The following is a 15195-nucleotide window of genomic DNA, read 5'->3' on the forward strand; positions in this document are numbered from 1 at the left end:
TTCCAGGGGATCTGATGCCCTCTTCTGGCCTCTGAGGGCACTGCACACATGGGTACACTTCACATAGATGCAGGCAAAACACTCATACACATAAAAGGGGAGGGAGGGAGGGAGGGAGGGAGAGAGGGAGGGAGAGAGAGGGGGAGGGAGGAAGGAAGGAAGGAAGGAAGAAGATGGAAACTCTGTAAGATTACTTGTAATAATACATCTTGTGGTTAATGGGTTTGTTTAGTAGTTTACTAAACATTAAATTTTATACTTACCATCTAAAAATGAAAGGTATCTGTTGATGGTTTCCGTGAAAATGTGTCTCTCAAATTCTCCCTTCTTAGACTGGTTTAAAGCACCCCAGTTGTTGGTTGCAAGAATGGCTGGCAGAAATATTTTTTCTAGCATATTCTTGATCCCCTGTAAGAGTCCTTTTGAGGCATCCAAGACAGTAAATAGCACATCCTGAAAGGATGGTATTCAATTGTGATATGTTAATTCTACTAAGGCACTGAGAACCATCATAGGTTATTTTTCATTTGCAGTGAACAATTGATGCACTCTGTAAACCATCAGGAAAACCTAAGTAGTTATGAATATTAGAGCTCTAAAACCAACAAAGTCACATTCTGCCCCATGCTGACCATTTCCATGAGCTTTTGATGGAGATGATTTCCTCTGTCCTTTAACTTCCATCAAGGGGAAGAGTTACAGCCACAAGTTTAGCCAGAGCCAAGGTGAGGGAGATGCAGTTGAGGCTCTCCCAGACAGAAATCCTCAGGTGAAAGGTGCCCTGTCCATGAAAACTATCTGGCAAGGTATGATGGGGAATCTTTATTGTCAACTGCATTGGATCGAAAGATGGTCAGGTGATTAGTAGGGCACTCCTCTGATGTGTCTGTGATGTTTTTTCCATAAATGATTATTACATCATGAGGGCTTCTTAATACGGTGGTACTCTGAAGAACTGGTCAAAACTAGGCAGTGGGACCTAGGTGGGAGGAATGGGCCACTAAGCCAGTCGTTGGGTTATGTCTTGCACTGGCCCCTTCCTCTAACTCTTTTCTCCTCTTCCTGATTGCCATGGCTTTCAGATCCACTACCTGCCTCAGTCATGACTACATTTGCATAGTTATAATATAAGCAAATACTTAGCTAAGCACCATAGCATTTACTCCATCAGAAGAATGGAGGGATGGGGAAACAAGAGAAGGGCCAGGGAGTTTAAAAAGAGCCAAGTTTGCCAAGCATGGCAGAACATACATTTAATCCCAGCACTTAGGAGGCAGAGGCAGGCAGGTCTCTGTGAGTTCAAGGCCAGCCTGGTCTACATATCAAGTTCCAAGTCAGGCAGAGCCACATAGTGGGACTCTATCTCAAAAAAAAAAAAAGCTAAATTCTCATCTTCTATAAAGGAAAGCCTGCAGATAATGCCTAAAATCACAAAATGAGACCATCAGAGGAAAATTTAGCAATGTGGAGATAATTGAATCTTAAAAGTTTTAAGTGTTGCTCCTAGAGAGTGGAACAGAGGTCAGTCTTGCATAAAAAGGCTAAAATAACCTCTTCTTCCCTTAAACTATATATACATGTAACAGTAACTAAAAAAAAAAAAAAAAAAAAAAAAAAAAAAAAAAAATGGAAAGAATGCTCAGTGGCTGGGAGCTCTCACTTCTCTTCAGAGGACCCAGGTTTGGTTTCCAGTACCCGCATGATGGCTCAGAACCACCCACAACTCCAGTTCTGGGAGTTTTGGCCTCTTTGGGCAATAGGCACAACACCATAACACACACGTAGGCAAACACTCATACACATAAGATTAAATGAATATTTTTTAAAAACTAAAACCATAAGCAGGTTGTGGCAGCATACAATTGTAGTCCCAGCTACCAGGAGGCTGAGGCAGGATCGCTTGAGCCCGGGAGTTCAAAGCCAGCCTAAGTAACAGAGTGATACCAACTTTCAAAAAACAAAGAAAAAAGACTGGGGATAGAACTGAGTATTAAAGTCCTTGGCTAGCACATTATCCAAAGGAAGAGAGGGAGGGAGGGAGGGAGGGAGGGAAAGAGAGAGGAAGGAAGGAAGGAAGGAAGGAAGGAAGGAAGGAAGGAAGGAAGGAAGGAAGGAAGGAAGGAAGAAATCAATCCAGGAGCTGGAGTTAAAGACAGTTGTGAGCCACCATGTGAGTGGCTGGGAAACAAGCCTGAGTCCTCTAAAGGGGCAGTAAATATACTACACTTCAGTTTTGTTTGCTTTTTAAAAATCACCATTATATATGCATGTTGTTTAAAGGAAGAGGAAAGATGTGGGGGGAAAGGAATGGAAGGGAAGAGTCTAAATTGTTAAATAGAACAGGTTGAATCATGGACAGATCAAAGAGAGAATTGCTGAAACGGAAGGCAGCTTGAACAAACATCCACACATAGAAACAGCCTGATGAAACCAGAGACTTCAGAAACAAACAGGAAAGCAGGCAGAAAGGAAAACGGTGGACTGCTCATGAAGCACACTCATAGGAAGGGTTTTACCAGTCACAAAATGAAGGGAAATATTTACAAGGAGGCCAACCTGGGCTACACGAGGCCCTGCTGCAAAGAAACAAAACAGAAGCTGGAGAGATGACTCCGTGATTAAGAGCACTGACGGCCCTTGCAAAGGACCCAGGTTCAGCTCCCAGCACCCACATGGCAGCTAACAACTGTCCATAACTCCAGTTCCAGGGGACCCAATGGCCTCTTCTGTTCTCCTCGGGCATTGCACGACACAGGTGCACTTACCTACATGCAGGCAATACATGCATACACATAAAATAAAAATAATAGGGCTGGAGAGATGGCTCAGTGGTTAAGAGCACTGACAGCTCTTGCAAAGGACCCAGGTTCAGTTCCCAGCACCCACATGGCAGCTAACAACAATCTGTAACTCCCATTCCAGAGGCTCCAATGCCCTCTACTGACCTCCACAGGCATTGCACACACATGGCACACTTGCATGCATGCAGCCAAAACACTCATATACATAAGACATAAAGTAAAAATAACAAAACATACATTTTAAGAGTAGAATGTAAGCCAGGCGTGATGACACACGCCTTTAATCCCAGCAGAAGCAGGCAGATCTCAGGGAGATTGAGTCCAGCCTGGTCTACATAGAGAGTTCTAGGCCAGCCATTGCTACTGGCAGACCTTGTCTCAAAAAGACCAAAACCAAACAAACAGGATATACGACAGTAACTCAGCTGTATTACAGGCAATGTCTTCATGTCTTTGAGTATACAAATACACTATTTTCTTGGAACTCAGTTCAGTCCTATATATAAAAAACAAGAGGAAAGAGGGACAAAAATGTGACTATGAAAAGCTCCCTATGTTTAAATATGTCTTTGGAAAAAAATTAAACATACCTCATGAATATTTTTAGAATTTACAGCAATATCATTTCGGCAGCGAACAAAGAACATACACAGTCCTTTTAGTTTATCTGGGGCTGCGTTGTCTACATACAATCTCATCATTTTCTTTCCTTTGGGTACTCCGACAAAAACTCGACCACATTCTGAAAACATAAGTCAAGAACTTAGCATACTGCACTCCTAACAACCCCCTCCCGAGGTCCCACACTGTGCCTGGCAGTGGCTTTGCCTCTGTGTTGGGCTTATGCAGGGGCGGTTTCTGTCATTTGAGGATTTTAGTCTTGGGAGAACTGATTCTCTAGAATGGACTTCCCACCTCCCTTGATGATCAGCTATGGTCTTGACTCCACATGAGGTCCTGGGCACCAGGCCTTGATGCTGGACCTCTCCCATTCCCAGACACCAAGAGGTTCCCATTACTTTTCTGTTTCTCTTCTACAGCCCCAGTGTACCTTCACCTGTGCCCTACAGAAAATGTAAGTCACCTAATTGAACTTCTAAAGATAAAAAATCATAGTGTTGGAAGTGTAAAAAAAAAAAAAAAAGAACAAAGGAAGGAAGGAAGGAGAAAGAGAGAAAGGAAGGAGGGAGAGAGGGAGGGAGGGAGAGAAAGAGAGAAAGGAAGGAAGGAAGGGAGGGAGGGAGAGAGAGAAAGAGAGAAAGGAAGGAAGGGAGGGAGGGAGGGAGGAAGGGAGGAAGGGAGGAAGAGAGAGAAAGAAAGGAAGGAAGAAAGGAAGAAGGAGAAGGAAAAGGAAAATTCAGAGGCTAGATCTATTTCCATAGTTTTAAAAGGGAGAGAGAGAAAGAAAGAAAGAAAGAAAGAAAGAAAGAAAGAAAGAAAGAAAGAAAGAAAGAAAGAAAAAAGGGCCATGACTGGAGCTCAGGCACAACATTGGATAAGCTCAAAGCCCAGAGTTCAATCACCAGTAGAGTGTGGGGATGGGGTGAGGGAAAATAAAACTATTCCAAGGGCTGGGGGTTTTAGCTCAGTCTGTACAAGGCTCTGGGTTCCACCATAAAAAAAGAAATAATCTAACTTTGCAAAATGTTATCATTTGGAGAATATTGGCTAAAATATAGAGAAGAGAACTGTGTTTTCTTCCTTAGGATTCATTGTAAGTCCACAATTATCTCCAAAATGTTTCTATAAGCCAGGCATGGTGGTACACACCTTTCATCCCAGCACTTGGGAGGCAGATGCAGGCAGATGTCTGTGAGTTTGAGGCCAGCCTAGTCTACCTGGTGAGTTCCAGGCCAGCTGGGGCTACAGGGAGACACTGTCTCAAAAAGAACCCCCCTAAAAATGTTTCTATAAACAAAATGAAACTAAACAAACAAAAAATTTAGTTGGAACAGGGAGGATATGGTCAAAATACACTGTTTAGTCAAAAAAATCAATAAAAATATTTTAAAATAAAGAAATTTAGAAGGCAGGCGTGGTGGTACACACCTGTAATCCCAGCACTTGGGAGGCAGAGGCAGGCAGATCTCTGTGAGATTGGGACCAGCCTGGTCTACATAGTGAGTTCCAGGCCAGCTGGAGGTACAGGGAGACCCAGTCTCAAAAAGATTTTAAAAAGAAGCTGGAGAGATGCCTCAGAGGTTAAGAGGCTGCTCTTGTAGAGGACCTGGGTTCAATTCCCAGCACCCACATGGTGGTTAACAACCATCTGTAGCTCCAGTTCCAGGGTATTCAGTGCCATCTTCTGAATTCCAAAGGCATTGCATGACACGGGTGCCCTTACATACATGCAGGCAATACACTCATACACATAAAATAAGAACAATAAATAAAATATTTTTAAAAAGAATTTGCCATACAATTTCATAACTGATCCAATGTGATAAATGGTCACTCCCTGGCCAGCCAGTCTAGCCTAATTGGTGAGATTCAGGCCAGTGAGAGAACCTATCCCAAAAGAGGTGGACAGCATTCCTGAGGGTGACACCTAAGACTGTCCTCTGACTCCCACATCCTGAGCACACGCATGTGCACATGCACCCATACACACCAACACACATGCATACAGACACAGTTTTTAAAGTAGTCTGAGACCAAAAAGATTGTCCCCATACCTAGTTATTGCAACAAAGTTTTAATAACATGGTTGCCTGTTAATTGACTTAGGAATAACATGAGGAAGAGGGAAAGCTAGATGTTGTAACTGACAGCTGCAGCGGTCTCAAAACACCAGGCCACAAGAGGCAGCTGTGCGGCTCTGAAGGGGCCTCATGGGTACTTATAGCCATCTGACAACATATGGACAATATGATCCCACCTGTTTCAGGGAATTGCAATTACATTCTAATGGAAATGTGTATTTCCCAGTAGAGGCCAGCAATATCTATAGCTCCTTAAATCTTAATAGCAATGTCCCAGATGTTTATTGGGGCTGGAAATGAAATGGTTTTTTTTTATTATTACATTCATTGATTTATCATGTGTGTGTGTGTGCTACAGCATGCATGTGGAGGTCAGAGGACAACTTTTGGAAGTCAGTTCTCTCTTTCTAACATGTGGGTCCTGGGAGTCAAACTCAGGTCATCAGGCTTCGTGGTAGGCACCTTTACCCACTAAGTCATTTTGCAGGCCCTGGAGTTTTCTTAAGATACTATTTTTTACATAAGTGTCTGGCAAAGTTTCCTTTGTAAAAGAAAGAAAAATCCCAGCACCCACGTCGTGGCTAACAACTGTCAGTAACTCCAGTTCCAGGGGATCCTATGCCCTCTTGTGTTCTCCTCAGGTACTGCATGACACAGGTGCACTTACATGCAGACACGGGTGCACTTACATGCAGGCAATACATTCATGCACATAAAATAAAAATAAATTTTAAAAATTAAAAGAAAAAATCATCTATATATAAGAGGAAAAATAGACTGCACTTCAGTCTTCAATAACAGCCTTACCAATCCCGGGCACATCTCCTTCCTGGTACAAAAACTTCAATGTCTTACAACCACCTTTCTCAAAAAAATTGTTGAATGGGTCCAGCTGTTAAATAAAAGAAAAAGGCATTAATAAAATGATAATGGGGGCTGGAGAGATGACTCAGCAGTTAAAAGCACTAGCTGTTCTTGCAGATCTGGGTTCAGTTCCCAGCACCTATATGGCAGCTAATAACCATCTGTAACTCCAGTTTCAGGAGATCTGACACCCTCTTCTGGCCTCCATGGGCACGCACATGGTGCACTTACACACATGCAGGCAAAATAAAATTGTGATGGAATTCCAGTGAAACCAAATAATCCCTGTACTATGTACTTCATGCATCTTAATCAGCATTCCTTTGCAGGTGAAGAAAATGAGACTCAAAGGCCTTACTGAAGAGCCTGGTTGTGCAGGCCCAGGATCCTAACTATTCAGAAGTCTAAGGCAGAAGGATCACAGATTCAAGGTGTGCCTGGGATGCTGTGTGAGTTCATGGCCAGCCTGAGCAACTTACTGATGCCCTCTCTCAAAATAAAATGTTAAAATAAAGCTGATGGGAGGGAGAGCACTTGTCTACCATATGCATGCTTCTAGGTCCAATTACTACTACTGAAAAAAAGGGATGAAAGAAGGAAAGGAAGAAAAGGGGGGAAAAGGAGGAGGAAGAAAGGAAGGAAGGAAAGAAAAAAAGAAGAAAGAAAGAAAAGGGAAAAAATAGATCCTAGGGAGAGATATAAAGGCCTGAGGCACAACCCAGCTGGAAGGTTTGAGAAATGGAAGGAGGCCAGTGTGACCTGAGGTTAATGGGTAAGAGGCAGAGTTGTGGGATCAGAGGGCGGTGTGACACCTAATTGCTGCAGGTCTTCTGGGCCTGCAGGGCTGATATTTAGCCAGTTCACATAGATAAAGCCTGCACTGTTTGGAGGGGAGGGGGAGGGGAACGGAGGAATGGAGAGGAAAGAAGGAGGGAGGGTGGGAGAAAGAGGGAGGAAATATAAAATATAAAAAAGATATACAAAGTCAGGTGCATGTGAAGTAATACCAAAATCAAAGCTAATTTAACTCCAATATTGTCAGAGAACATATGTGAATTCTTTTCTTGGTTTGTTTGGGGGCGGGGTGCGTGCCTGTGAAGACCAAAGGTAAACCTAGGGTGTCATTCCTCAAGCACCGTCCACTTGCTTTGTTGTTGTGTTTGTTTTGTTTTATTGTTGATACAGGCTGACCTGGAACTCACCGAATAAGTCCTAGGTATCCAGCCAGCAAGTCACAGGGATCCTCTTCTTGGCCCCACCCCACCATGCCTGGCTTTTCTGAAGCTCGAACTCAGGTTTGCACAGCAAGCACTTTACCAACTGAGCTGTCTCCCGAGCCCGTTTTTTTGTGGTTGCTGTTGATTTTTTGTTTAAGAGAAAAGCTCTCACAGCTGGACATGGGGGCACACACCTGGTGATGGCACATCACTCAGGAGGCTGAAGCAGGACATCAAGAGTTAGAAGTCAGTCTGGGCTATCTAGTGAGTTCAAGGCTGGTGTGGGTTATATAGGAAAACCCTGGCAGGCAAGAGGAGTAGAGAGAGAGAGCATCAGGGCAAGAGAAAAGGTCTCTCTGTGTTGCTGAGGCTGACCCCTAACTCTAAGGTTTACAAGACCCTCCTGAGCTGGGCTGGTAAGTCCTGCTTCTATCCTATGTTCACTAGCTACATAACTTTTCCTACCTACTTACTTGACCCAGGGTCATAGAATGTCATAGAAGAGGTATGCCCAAGTGGAGGTAAATATAAGGAACTGTTACTAAGAGAAACTGTTCTTTTAAAAAATTTTGTTGTGCTGGGTGTGGTGGCACACGCCTGTAGTCCCAGCACTTGGGAGGCAGAGGCAGGCAGATCTCTGAGTTCAAGGCCAGCCTGGTCTACATAGTGAGTTCCAGGACAGCTGGGGCTACAGGAAGACCCTGCTTCAAAAAGACAAAAAAAAATTTCTTTTTGTTGTATTTTAATTTTATGTATATGAGTGTTTTGCCTGCATGCATGTAAGTGTCCCACGTGTGTGCAGGGCCTGCAGAGGCCAGAAAAGGGCACTGGATCCCCTGGAACTGGAGTTATGGACAATTGTTAGTCACTATGTGAGTCCTGGGAACTGAACCCCATTCCTCTTACAAGAGCAGCCAGTGCTCTTAACTGCTGAGCCATCTCTCCAGTCCACAGAGAAACTATTTGTAAAAGCTAAGTTTTGCTTGACTAACTATTGAAGCAATGGAACTTTCAACAATTATAATTTGACCCATATTATAAACAAACTAATATTTAAAAAAAAACAAATTATCATGGGATTCCACCACACTTATGAACAGTTTTTCCTTAACTATCCGGGAGTCAGTGCAATATCTAGTAGCAGTAGAAGAAATAGGTCACTGTCCTAGTTTGTTTCTCCATTGCTGTGACAAAACACTCTGACCAATACCAACTTGGGGAGGAACGGGTTTATTTAGCTTACATCTCCTGGGTCACAGTTCATCAGGGAGCCCAAGGTAGGAACTCAGGGCAGAAACCTGGAAGCAGGAGCTGGAGCACAGGCCATGGAGGATCACTGCTTACTGACTTGCTCCCCTGACCCCTGCTCAGCCTGCTTTCTTATGCAACACAGGCCCACCTGCCCAGGGGTGGCACCACCCACAGTGGGCTGGGCCCTCCCACATCACTCAACAATCAAGAAGGTGCCCCATGGACATGGCCACAGGCCAGCCCAATGAAGGCAATTCCCCAATTGAGGCTCCCTCAACTCAGTTGTGTCAAGTTGACACTAAAGCTATCCAGCACAGTCACACAAGCAAACTCTCCAACATCATGAGTGAAATACCAGTTTAGCACATATTCACCCCCTAGTCCCACTGGTTTGGTACAGAAGTCTCTCTCTTGGGCAGTGGGTTTCTGTCCACTTACCACTCAGGTGATAACGGATAACAAAGCCAGTTCCCTTAGGGGATTTAAAAACTTTGTGTGCATCAGACAATCATATAGAGGTGTGTGGTGTAGATGCATATGTACACGTGTGTGTGCAAGTGCTCATGCACATGTATGCACATGTGTGTAGGCCAATGGCTAACCTCCGTATCCCTCGGGTGCTGTCCACCTTCTTCTGTTATTTGAGACAGTGTCTCTCACTGGCCTGAAATTCACCAGGTGAGCTGGGCAAGCAGGCCAGTGAGCCCCAGGCATTTGACTGTCTTAGCTCAGATCATAAGTATGTGCCACTGAGCCTGGCATTTATTTATTTATTTATTTAATTTGCTTTCAGCAAGGGTTCTGGGGATCAACCTTAGGTCCTCGAAAGCCAAGCACATTAGCAACTGAGCCATCTCCACCCACATAGAGGGTTCTTAGGGACACAAATTCGTGACACTGAGGGTCCTGGGACTGCATTTGAAAACGACACTAGGACAGATGAAGCAGAGTCAGATGTGTATGACTCTGTCTCTTAATTGTTTTTCCCTTCCATTTCCCCTGTAAACTTGACTGTCACATAATTTCAACCTAAAAGAAACAGAAGCTGTAGCACGGCTGTCGAAGCCAGTTCCATCGGGATTTCTTGCTGACCTTTTAGCTTTGCAAGTCTAAGAATTCTCAAAAGTACTACATATAACAGTGATGAAAAGACACAAGTGTATGAAATGCCCAAGAATTCTTGCCCTTTAGAATCATCACCCTCCTTAAACTAGCAAGTTGGATGTGCTCACGAACCAATATCAAGGCTGTCAATTGAAAATTTACTTATATTAGCAGGGCACAGTTGGGAGGTGTGGTGGTCTACACCTTTAATCTCAGCCCTCCAGAGGCAGAGGCAGGTGGATCTCTGTAAGATTGAGGCCGGCCTGGTCTACACAGTGAGCTCCAGGCCAGCTGGACCTACACAGAGATCCTGTCTCAAAAAGACAAAAAAAAAAAAAATCACTTATGTTACACAACGTTTAAAAATAGCTCACCTGGACTTCAGTACAACCTTTTACTAAGGAAGATAGCATTATCATACTGACATCCTCTACTGGCCTCCACAGGCACTGTACACATGTGGTACACATACATACATGCAGGAAAAATACTTATACACATAAAATTTACAAATTTTCTCTCTGTGTGTGTGTGTGTGAGTAGTAGTAGTAGTAGTAGTAGTAGTAGTAGTAGTAGTAGTAGTAGTAGAAAGATAGAGGAAGACACCCAATCAGGTGGGGTGGCACACTCCTTTAGTCCCAGCACTCAGGAGGCAGAGGCAGGTGGATCTCTGTGAGTTCAAGGCCAGCCTGGCCTACATAGGGAGTCCCAGGCCAGCTGGAGCTACAGGGAGACCCTGTCTCAAACAAACAAAAAAAAGTCAAAAAACAAAAACAACAACAACAACAAACTAACTTCTGGCCTCCGCACACATGCATGCACACACATGTGCACATAAACATAAATACACACACATACAAATGGAGTTATTGGGGGGGGGAATTATGGTAGGGAGGGAGTACAGTCAAGTGGGGAGTGACCACTGAGCCAGGTAGAAGGCAGGGAGCAAGAGTACCCACATGATCAATTCCACAGAGGTTAGCCCTCTAGACCACATCCTCTCTCTGCTATTCACCACCATGTGGTTCTTCTATGAGCTACTTTTCTCCTGGACTGCATGTCAGATTTCATATTAAAAGAATATTTCTCCAGATATCCATTTCTTAAACCACATCACTCCAACCATAGTGGTTTCAATGTCTCCCACAGGCTATGTGTTTGAACACTTGGTGCCCAGCTGCTGGTGCTATTCTGCAAGGTTGTGGAACATTTAGGAGGTGGAGCATCAACGGAGGAAGTCAGTTACTGGGGAACAGATCTGGAGGTCTTATAGCCTGGCTCACTTTCTGTCTACTTTCTGCTTCCTAACTGCAGATACAATATGGTTGAGCTCCTGTCACCATGGCTTCCCTACAAAGCAGGACTGTATCCCTTCAAACTGTGAACCAAAATAATCCTTTCTTCCCTTAAGATGTTTCTTGTCAGATGGTCTACCAAAACAACAAGGAGAGTGACTATCTTATCATCTCCATCTTCTTACTCACCCAGCCATCAACCTTGATGCTAACTTACTTTTCCCTCCTTGCTTCGACTCTCTAGACACATAAGCACTTTAATACTCTCTCAGGTTTCCACCTTGGTTTCCCTCCTGCTTAGACCATCTTCCCTCCACCATGACTTTGTACAACTCCTGTGGAAGTACCTGTTCTATGTACTTGATGCTTCCTTTAACATGTACATTTCCTGTTTTTTGTATGATACAGTGCCTAGTCTGGTCCATGATGGTTTTAAAGGTAGAATATATGATTATATGGATTTGAATCTGAGACATACTCCAGGAGTGGCAAGGTAAGGTGGTTTGAATGAGAAATGTCCCCCATAGGGTCATGTATTTGGACACTTGGTCCCACCCAGTTGGTGGCGCTGTTTGGTGAGATTATGGAACCTTGAGGAGGTAGAACCTTGCTAGAGAAAGTACATCACTGGGGGACTGGTTTTGAGGAATTATAACCTGATATCTCTCTCTCTCTCTCTCTCTCTCTCTCTCTCTCTCTCTCTCTCTCTCTTTCACTCTCTCTTTCTCCGCCCCCCCCTCCTGTGTGTAGATGAAAATGTGATCAGCTAACTTCTTACCACTGCCACAATACCTGCCTGCCACCAAGCCACGCCACGCCTTTATGCCATTATGGACTCTATTCCCTCTGGAACCATAAGCAAAAATAAACACATTTTTCCTTCAGTTGCTTTTGGTCACGGTTTTTTGTTTTGTTTTGTTTTTTTGTTGTTGTTTTGTGTTTTGTTGCTGTTGTTGTTTTTAAATCACAGCAACAGAAAAGGAACAATACGGAAGGGTTTGCAGACACTCCCTGAAAGGGCTTCCACATTCATGCTTACTAGCCAGTGAGAAAGATGTTTTCCAAACAGGGAACACCAGCACAAAGCCCAGCTGGCAGGTACAAAAGTCAGATTGCAAGCTCTGCAAGACTTCTCCATGCTGACACAGCAGCACGCCCCTGAAGGCAGTGGTCAGCCCCCGCACACCCAGTGTCTGTGCCTGCACCTCTCCAGGGCCACTGGGATTCCAGTGTGGAGGAAGCCAAATCTATGCCTTGGCATTTTTCAGGAGAAACAAGGTTGATCACCTGTCTGGTGTCCTCCCTCACCAAGTACAGGAGTGGTGGCTGGGACATGAGACCCTCAGAGAGACACCTTTTCAGAAACTAACCTTCCCTTCATCTGACTCTCAGCACTTCTGGGATGCAGATAGCATGGTTTGCACCAATGGCTTCTCTGTGGAGTGTAGGAAGACATGTAGCCAGAGTCGCCTCAGGAGCCCAAATAGTCAAGAGGAAGGGAAGACATTAAAACACAACCTGAGGAGCTGGAGACACGGCTCAGTGGTTAAGAGCACTGACTGCTCTTGCAGAGGACCTTGGTTCCGTTCCCACAGCTAACAACCATCCATAACTCCAGTTCCAGGTGATCCAACACCCTCTCTTGACCTCCGTGGGCATTACACGACATGTGTGCACTTACATACATGTAGGCAATACACTTATCTACATAAAATACAAATAATAGCCAGGTATGGTGGTGCACACCTTTAATCCCAGCACTTGGGAGGCAGAGGCAGGCAGATCTTTGTGAGTTCGAGGCCAGCCTGGTCTATATAGTGAGTTCCAGGACAGTTGGGGCTACAGGGAGACCCTGTCTCAAAAATACCAATATATATAGAGAGATATATATATATAAATAATTTTAAAGACACAACCCAAAAAGGACAGTGAGAACCCTCTTCAGATTGAGGTGATATTTTTAACAGTTAGGACTGCCTGTAAAATACGTGCAGCCTAGGGCAAAATGAAAACATTGAACCATTGTTAAAAAGAATTTCAGGATGGTTGCTGGCAGCTGTAGCTGAGTTACAGAGTAGTTGCCTTGTATGTAGGACGTTCCAAGTTAGATACCAAATACCCAAGAACGAAAAGGAGAAGCAGGAAGAGGAAGAAGAAGAAGAGAAGGAAGAAAACATAGAAGAGAAGAAAGTAAAGGAAGAAGAGGACAAAGAAAAAGAATTATTCAAAATAGCTGCCTTAAATCATTACACCAAGCGCAGGGGCCTGTGTGACTCCACAGCTCCCAAGTCCATGAAGGAGGCCTTGCTGAGAAGCTACATTCTAAGAGGGACCTTTGATGACCTAGAAAACCACACCCTGTTTCCGTTCTGTTGTTTACTACTGCGCCTCTTATTTAATTCACCCAACTCCATGCATTCTCCATCATCCCTCACCAAAACAGCTTAAAGCTATTGGTACCTTTGCATCCATCACAACCCTGGGGCTTTCTGGTCAGCCAGTTTAGCCAACTGGTGAGTTCTATGTTCAGTGAGAGACCCTGACTCAAAAAAAAATATATATATATGTGGTGGAGAGGCCTCTGGCCTCCACATGCATATGTGTGCACATGCGTTCCTACAAACCCGCCCACACAGGCACAAGATACAAAATAAATAAACGAACAGAAAAACAGAATGGCAAGACTTCAGTTTACCGATGGGCAATCCAAAATTAATTCTTCAACCGTTGTTAAGTCCAGCCCAAGCTTTTCTGATAGAATTTCAAATATGTATTGGTATGATGAGTCAATTTTCATCTTCCGGGTTTCCCTTGCTTCTCTAAATCTTGCCTGAAAGAGTGAATGCACAAAAAAGTAATTATGAAGAAACACATTTTAAAATAATCGAAGCGTTACGCTTGGAAAGTCATGTCAGCTGCAAACCTGTCTCTCTTTCAACGTCTCCTGCAGGTTCGGAATGCCACTCATACTTCGGCGGTACTTGGAGGACCTCGGGGAAGAGTTAGAAAGTACATCTGACAGGACGGACTGCACAGGCCGTGGAGCCGGTCTAGGTCTGACCCTGCTCGGCACTGACTCATCATCCGGAATAGTTAACTTCTCAACAGAAGGAATGAGACTCCTATAGTCAATCACAGAAGGTCCAGGGCCAGTGGCAGAGAGAGGCTTGGAATCGGTTCCTGGAGTGGATGGGACTTCTGTTTCGGAAATGGGCGAGCCCTGGTCACCTTCAGTGGGCGGAGTCTCATCTTCAGTGGCAGTGGGCGGGGCCTCGTCTGCGGGAGGCGGTGCCTGCTCATCAGGTGGGGGCGGGGCTTCCTCTTCAGTGGCTGGAGGAGCCTTCTCCCCCTGCGTAGGTGGTGGGCCACCTTTCTCAGACTCCATGGTTTCAGTATGGTTCCCTCCTTTGGAGGATCTCCAAGGTCAAAACCTAGAATATGAAAACGTTTTCTTTGAAAGTTGTGCAATAAACTGCATGCAGGGTGTTTTGTCTCTCCCTGTGATGGCTGAGCTTGATTGGTCAGCTTGACACACCTGGGAAGAGGATGCATCAATTGAATTGACTCCATCAGATTGGCCTATGGGCATATCTGAGGGCATTTTCTTTCTTTCTTTTTTTTTTTTTTTTTTAAGTCAAAGTCTCACTTTGTAGCCCTAGCTGGCCTGGGACTCGCTGTGTGGACTAGGCTGGCCTCCATCTCACAGAGATCTGCCTGCTTCTGTCTTCAAAGTGGGATTGAAGGTCTGTGCCAACCACACCCTGCTGAAGGTATTTTCTTGATAGCTAATTGATGTGGGAGTATCCGGCCTACTGTGGACAGTACCATCCCTAGGCAGGTGGGCTGGGCTGTATAAGAAAGCTGACCCTGGACCTAGAAGCAAGCCAGTAAACAGCATTCCTCCATGACTGTAACCTGAAGGCATGAAATGAAATAAACTCCCTGGCCGCACCCCCCCCCC

At 44.6% G+C, this 15195-nt stretch overlaps 1 protein-coding gene across 1 annotated transcript in view; it reads right to left on the reverse strand.

Moving 5' to 3' along the window:
- Dnah8 (dynein axonemal heavy chain 8) overlaps positions 1 to 14619 on the reverse strand; it is a 308707-nt gene extending 294088 nt beyond the window's left edge. Inside the window, exons 1-5 of the mRNA XM_008840196.1 lie at positions 14158 to 14619; positions 13930 to 14064; positions 6311 to 6395; positions 3392 to 3543; positions 264 to 453 (exon numbers count right to left, since the gene is read on the reverse strand). Of these exons, the coding sequence (XP_008838418.1) occupies positions 264 to 453; positions 3392 to 3543; positions 6311 to 6395; positions 13930 to 14064; positions 14158 to 14619 (1024 nt within the window). The remainder of the gene's footprint in view (positions 1 to 263; positions 454 to 3391; positions 3544 to 6310; positions 6396 to 13929; positions 14065 to 14157) is intronic.
- Between the last annotated feature and the right edge of the window lie 576 nt (positions 14620 to 15195).

The sequence above is a fragment of the Nannospalax galili genome, unplaced genomic scaffold, assembly GCF_000622305.1.
Source record: "Nannospalax galili isolate Female #2095 unplaced genomic scaffold, S.galili_v1.0 scaffold538, whole genome shotgun sequence".
Lineage (NCBI taxonomy): Eukaryota > Metazoa > Chordata > Mammalia > Rodentia > Spalacidae > Nannospalax > Nannospalax galili.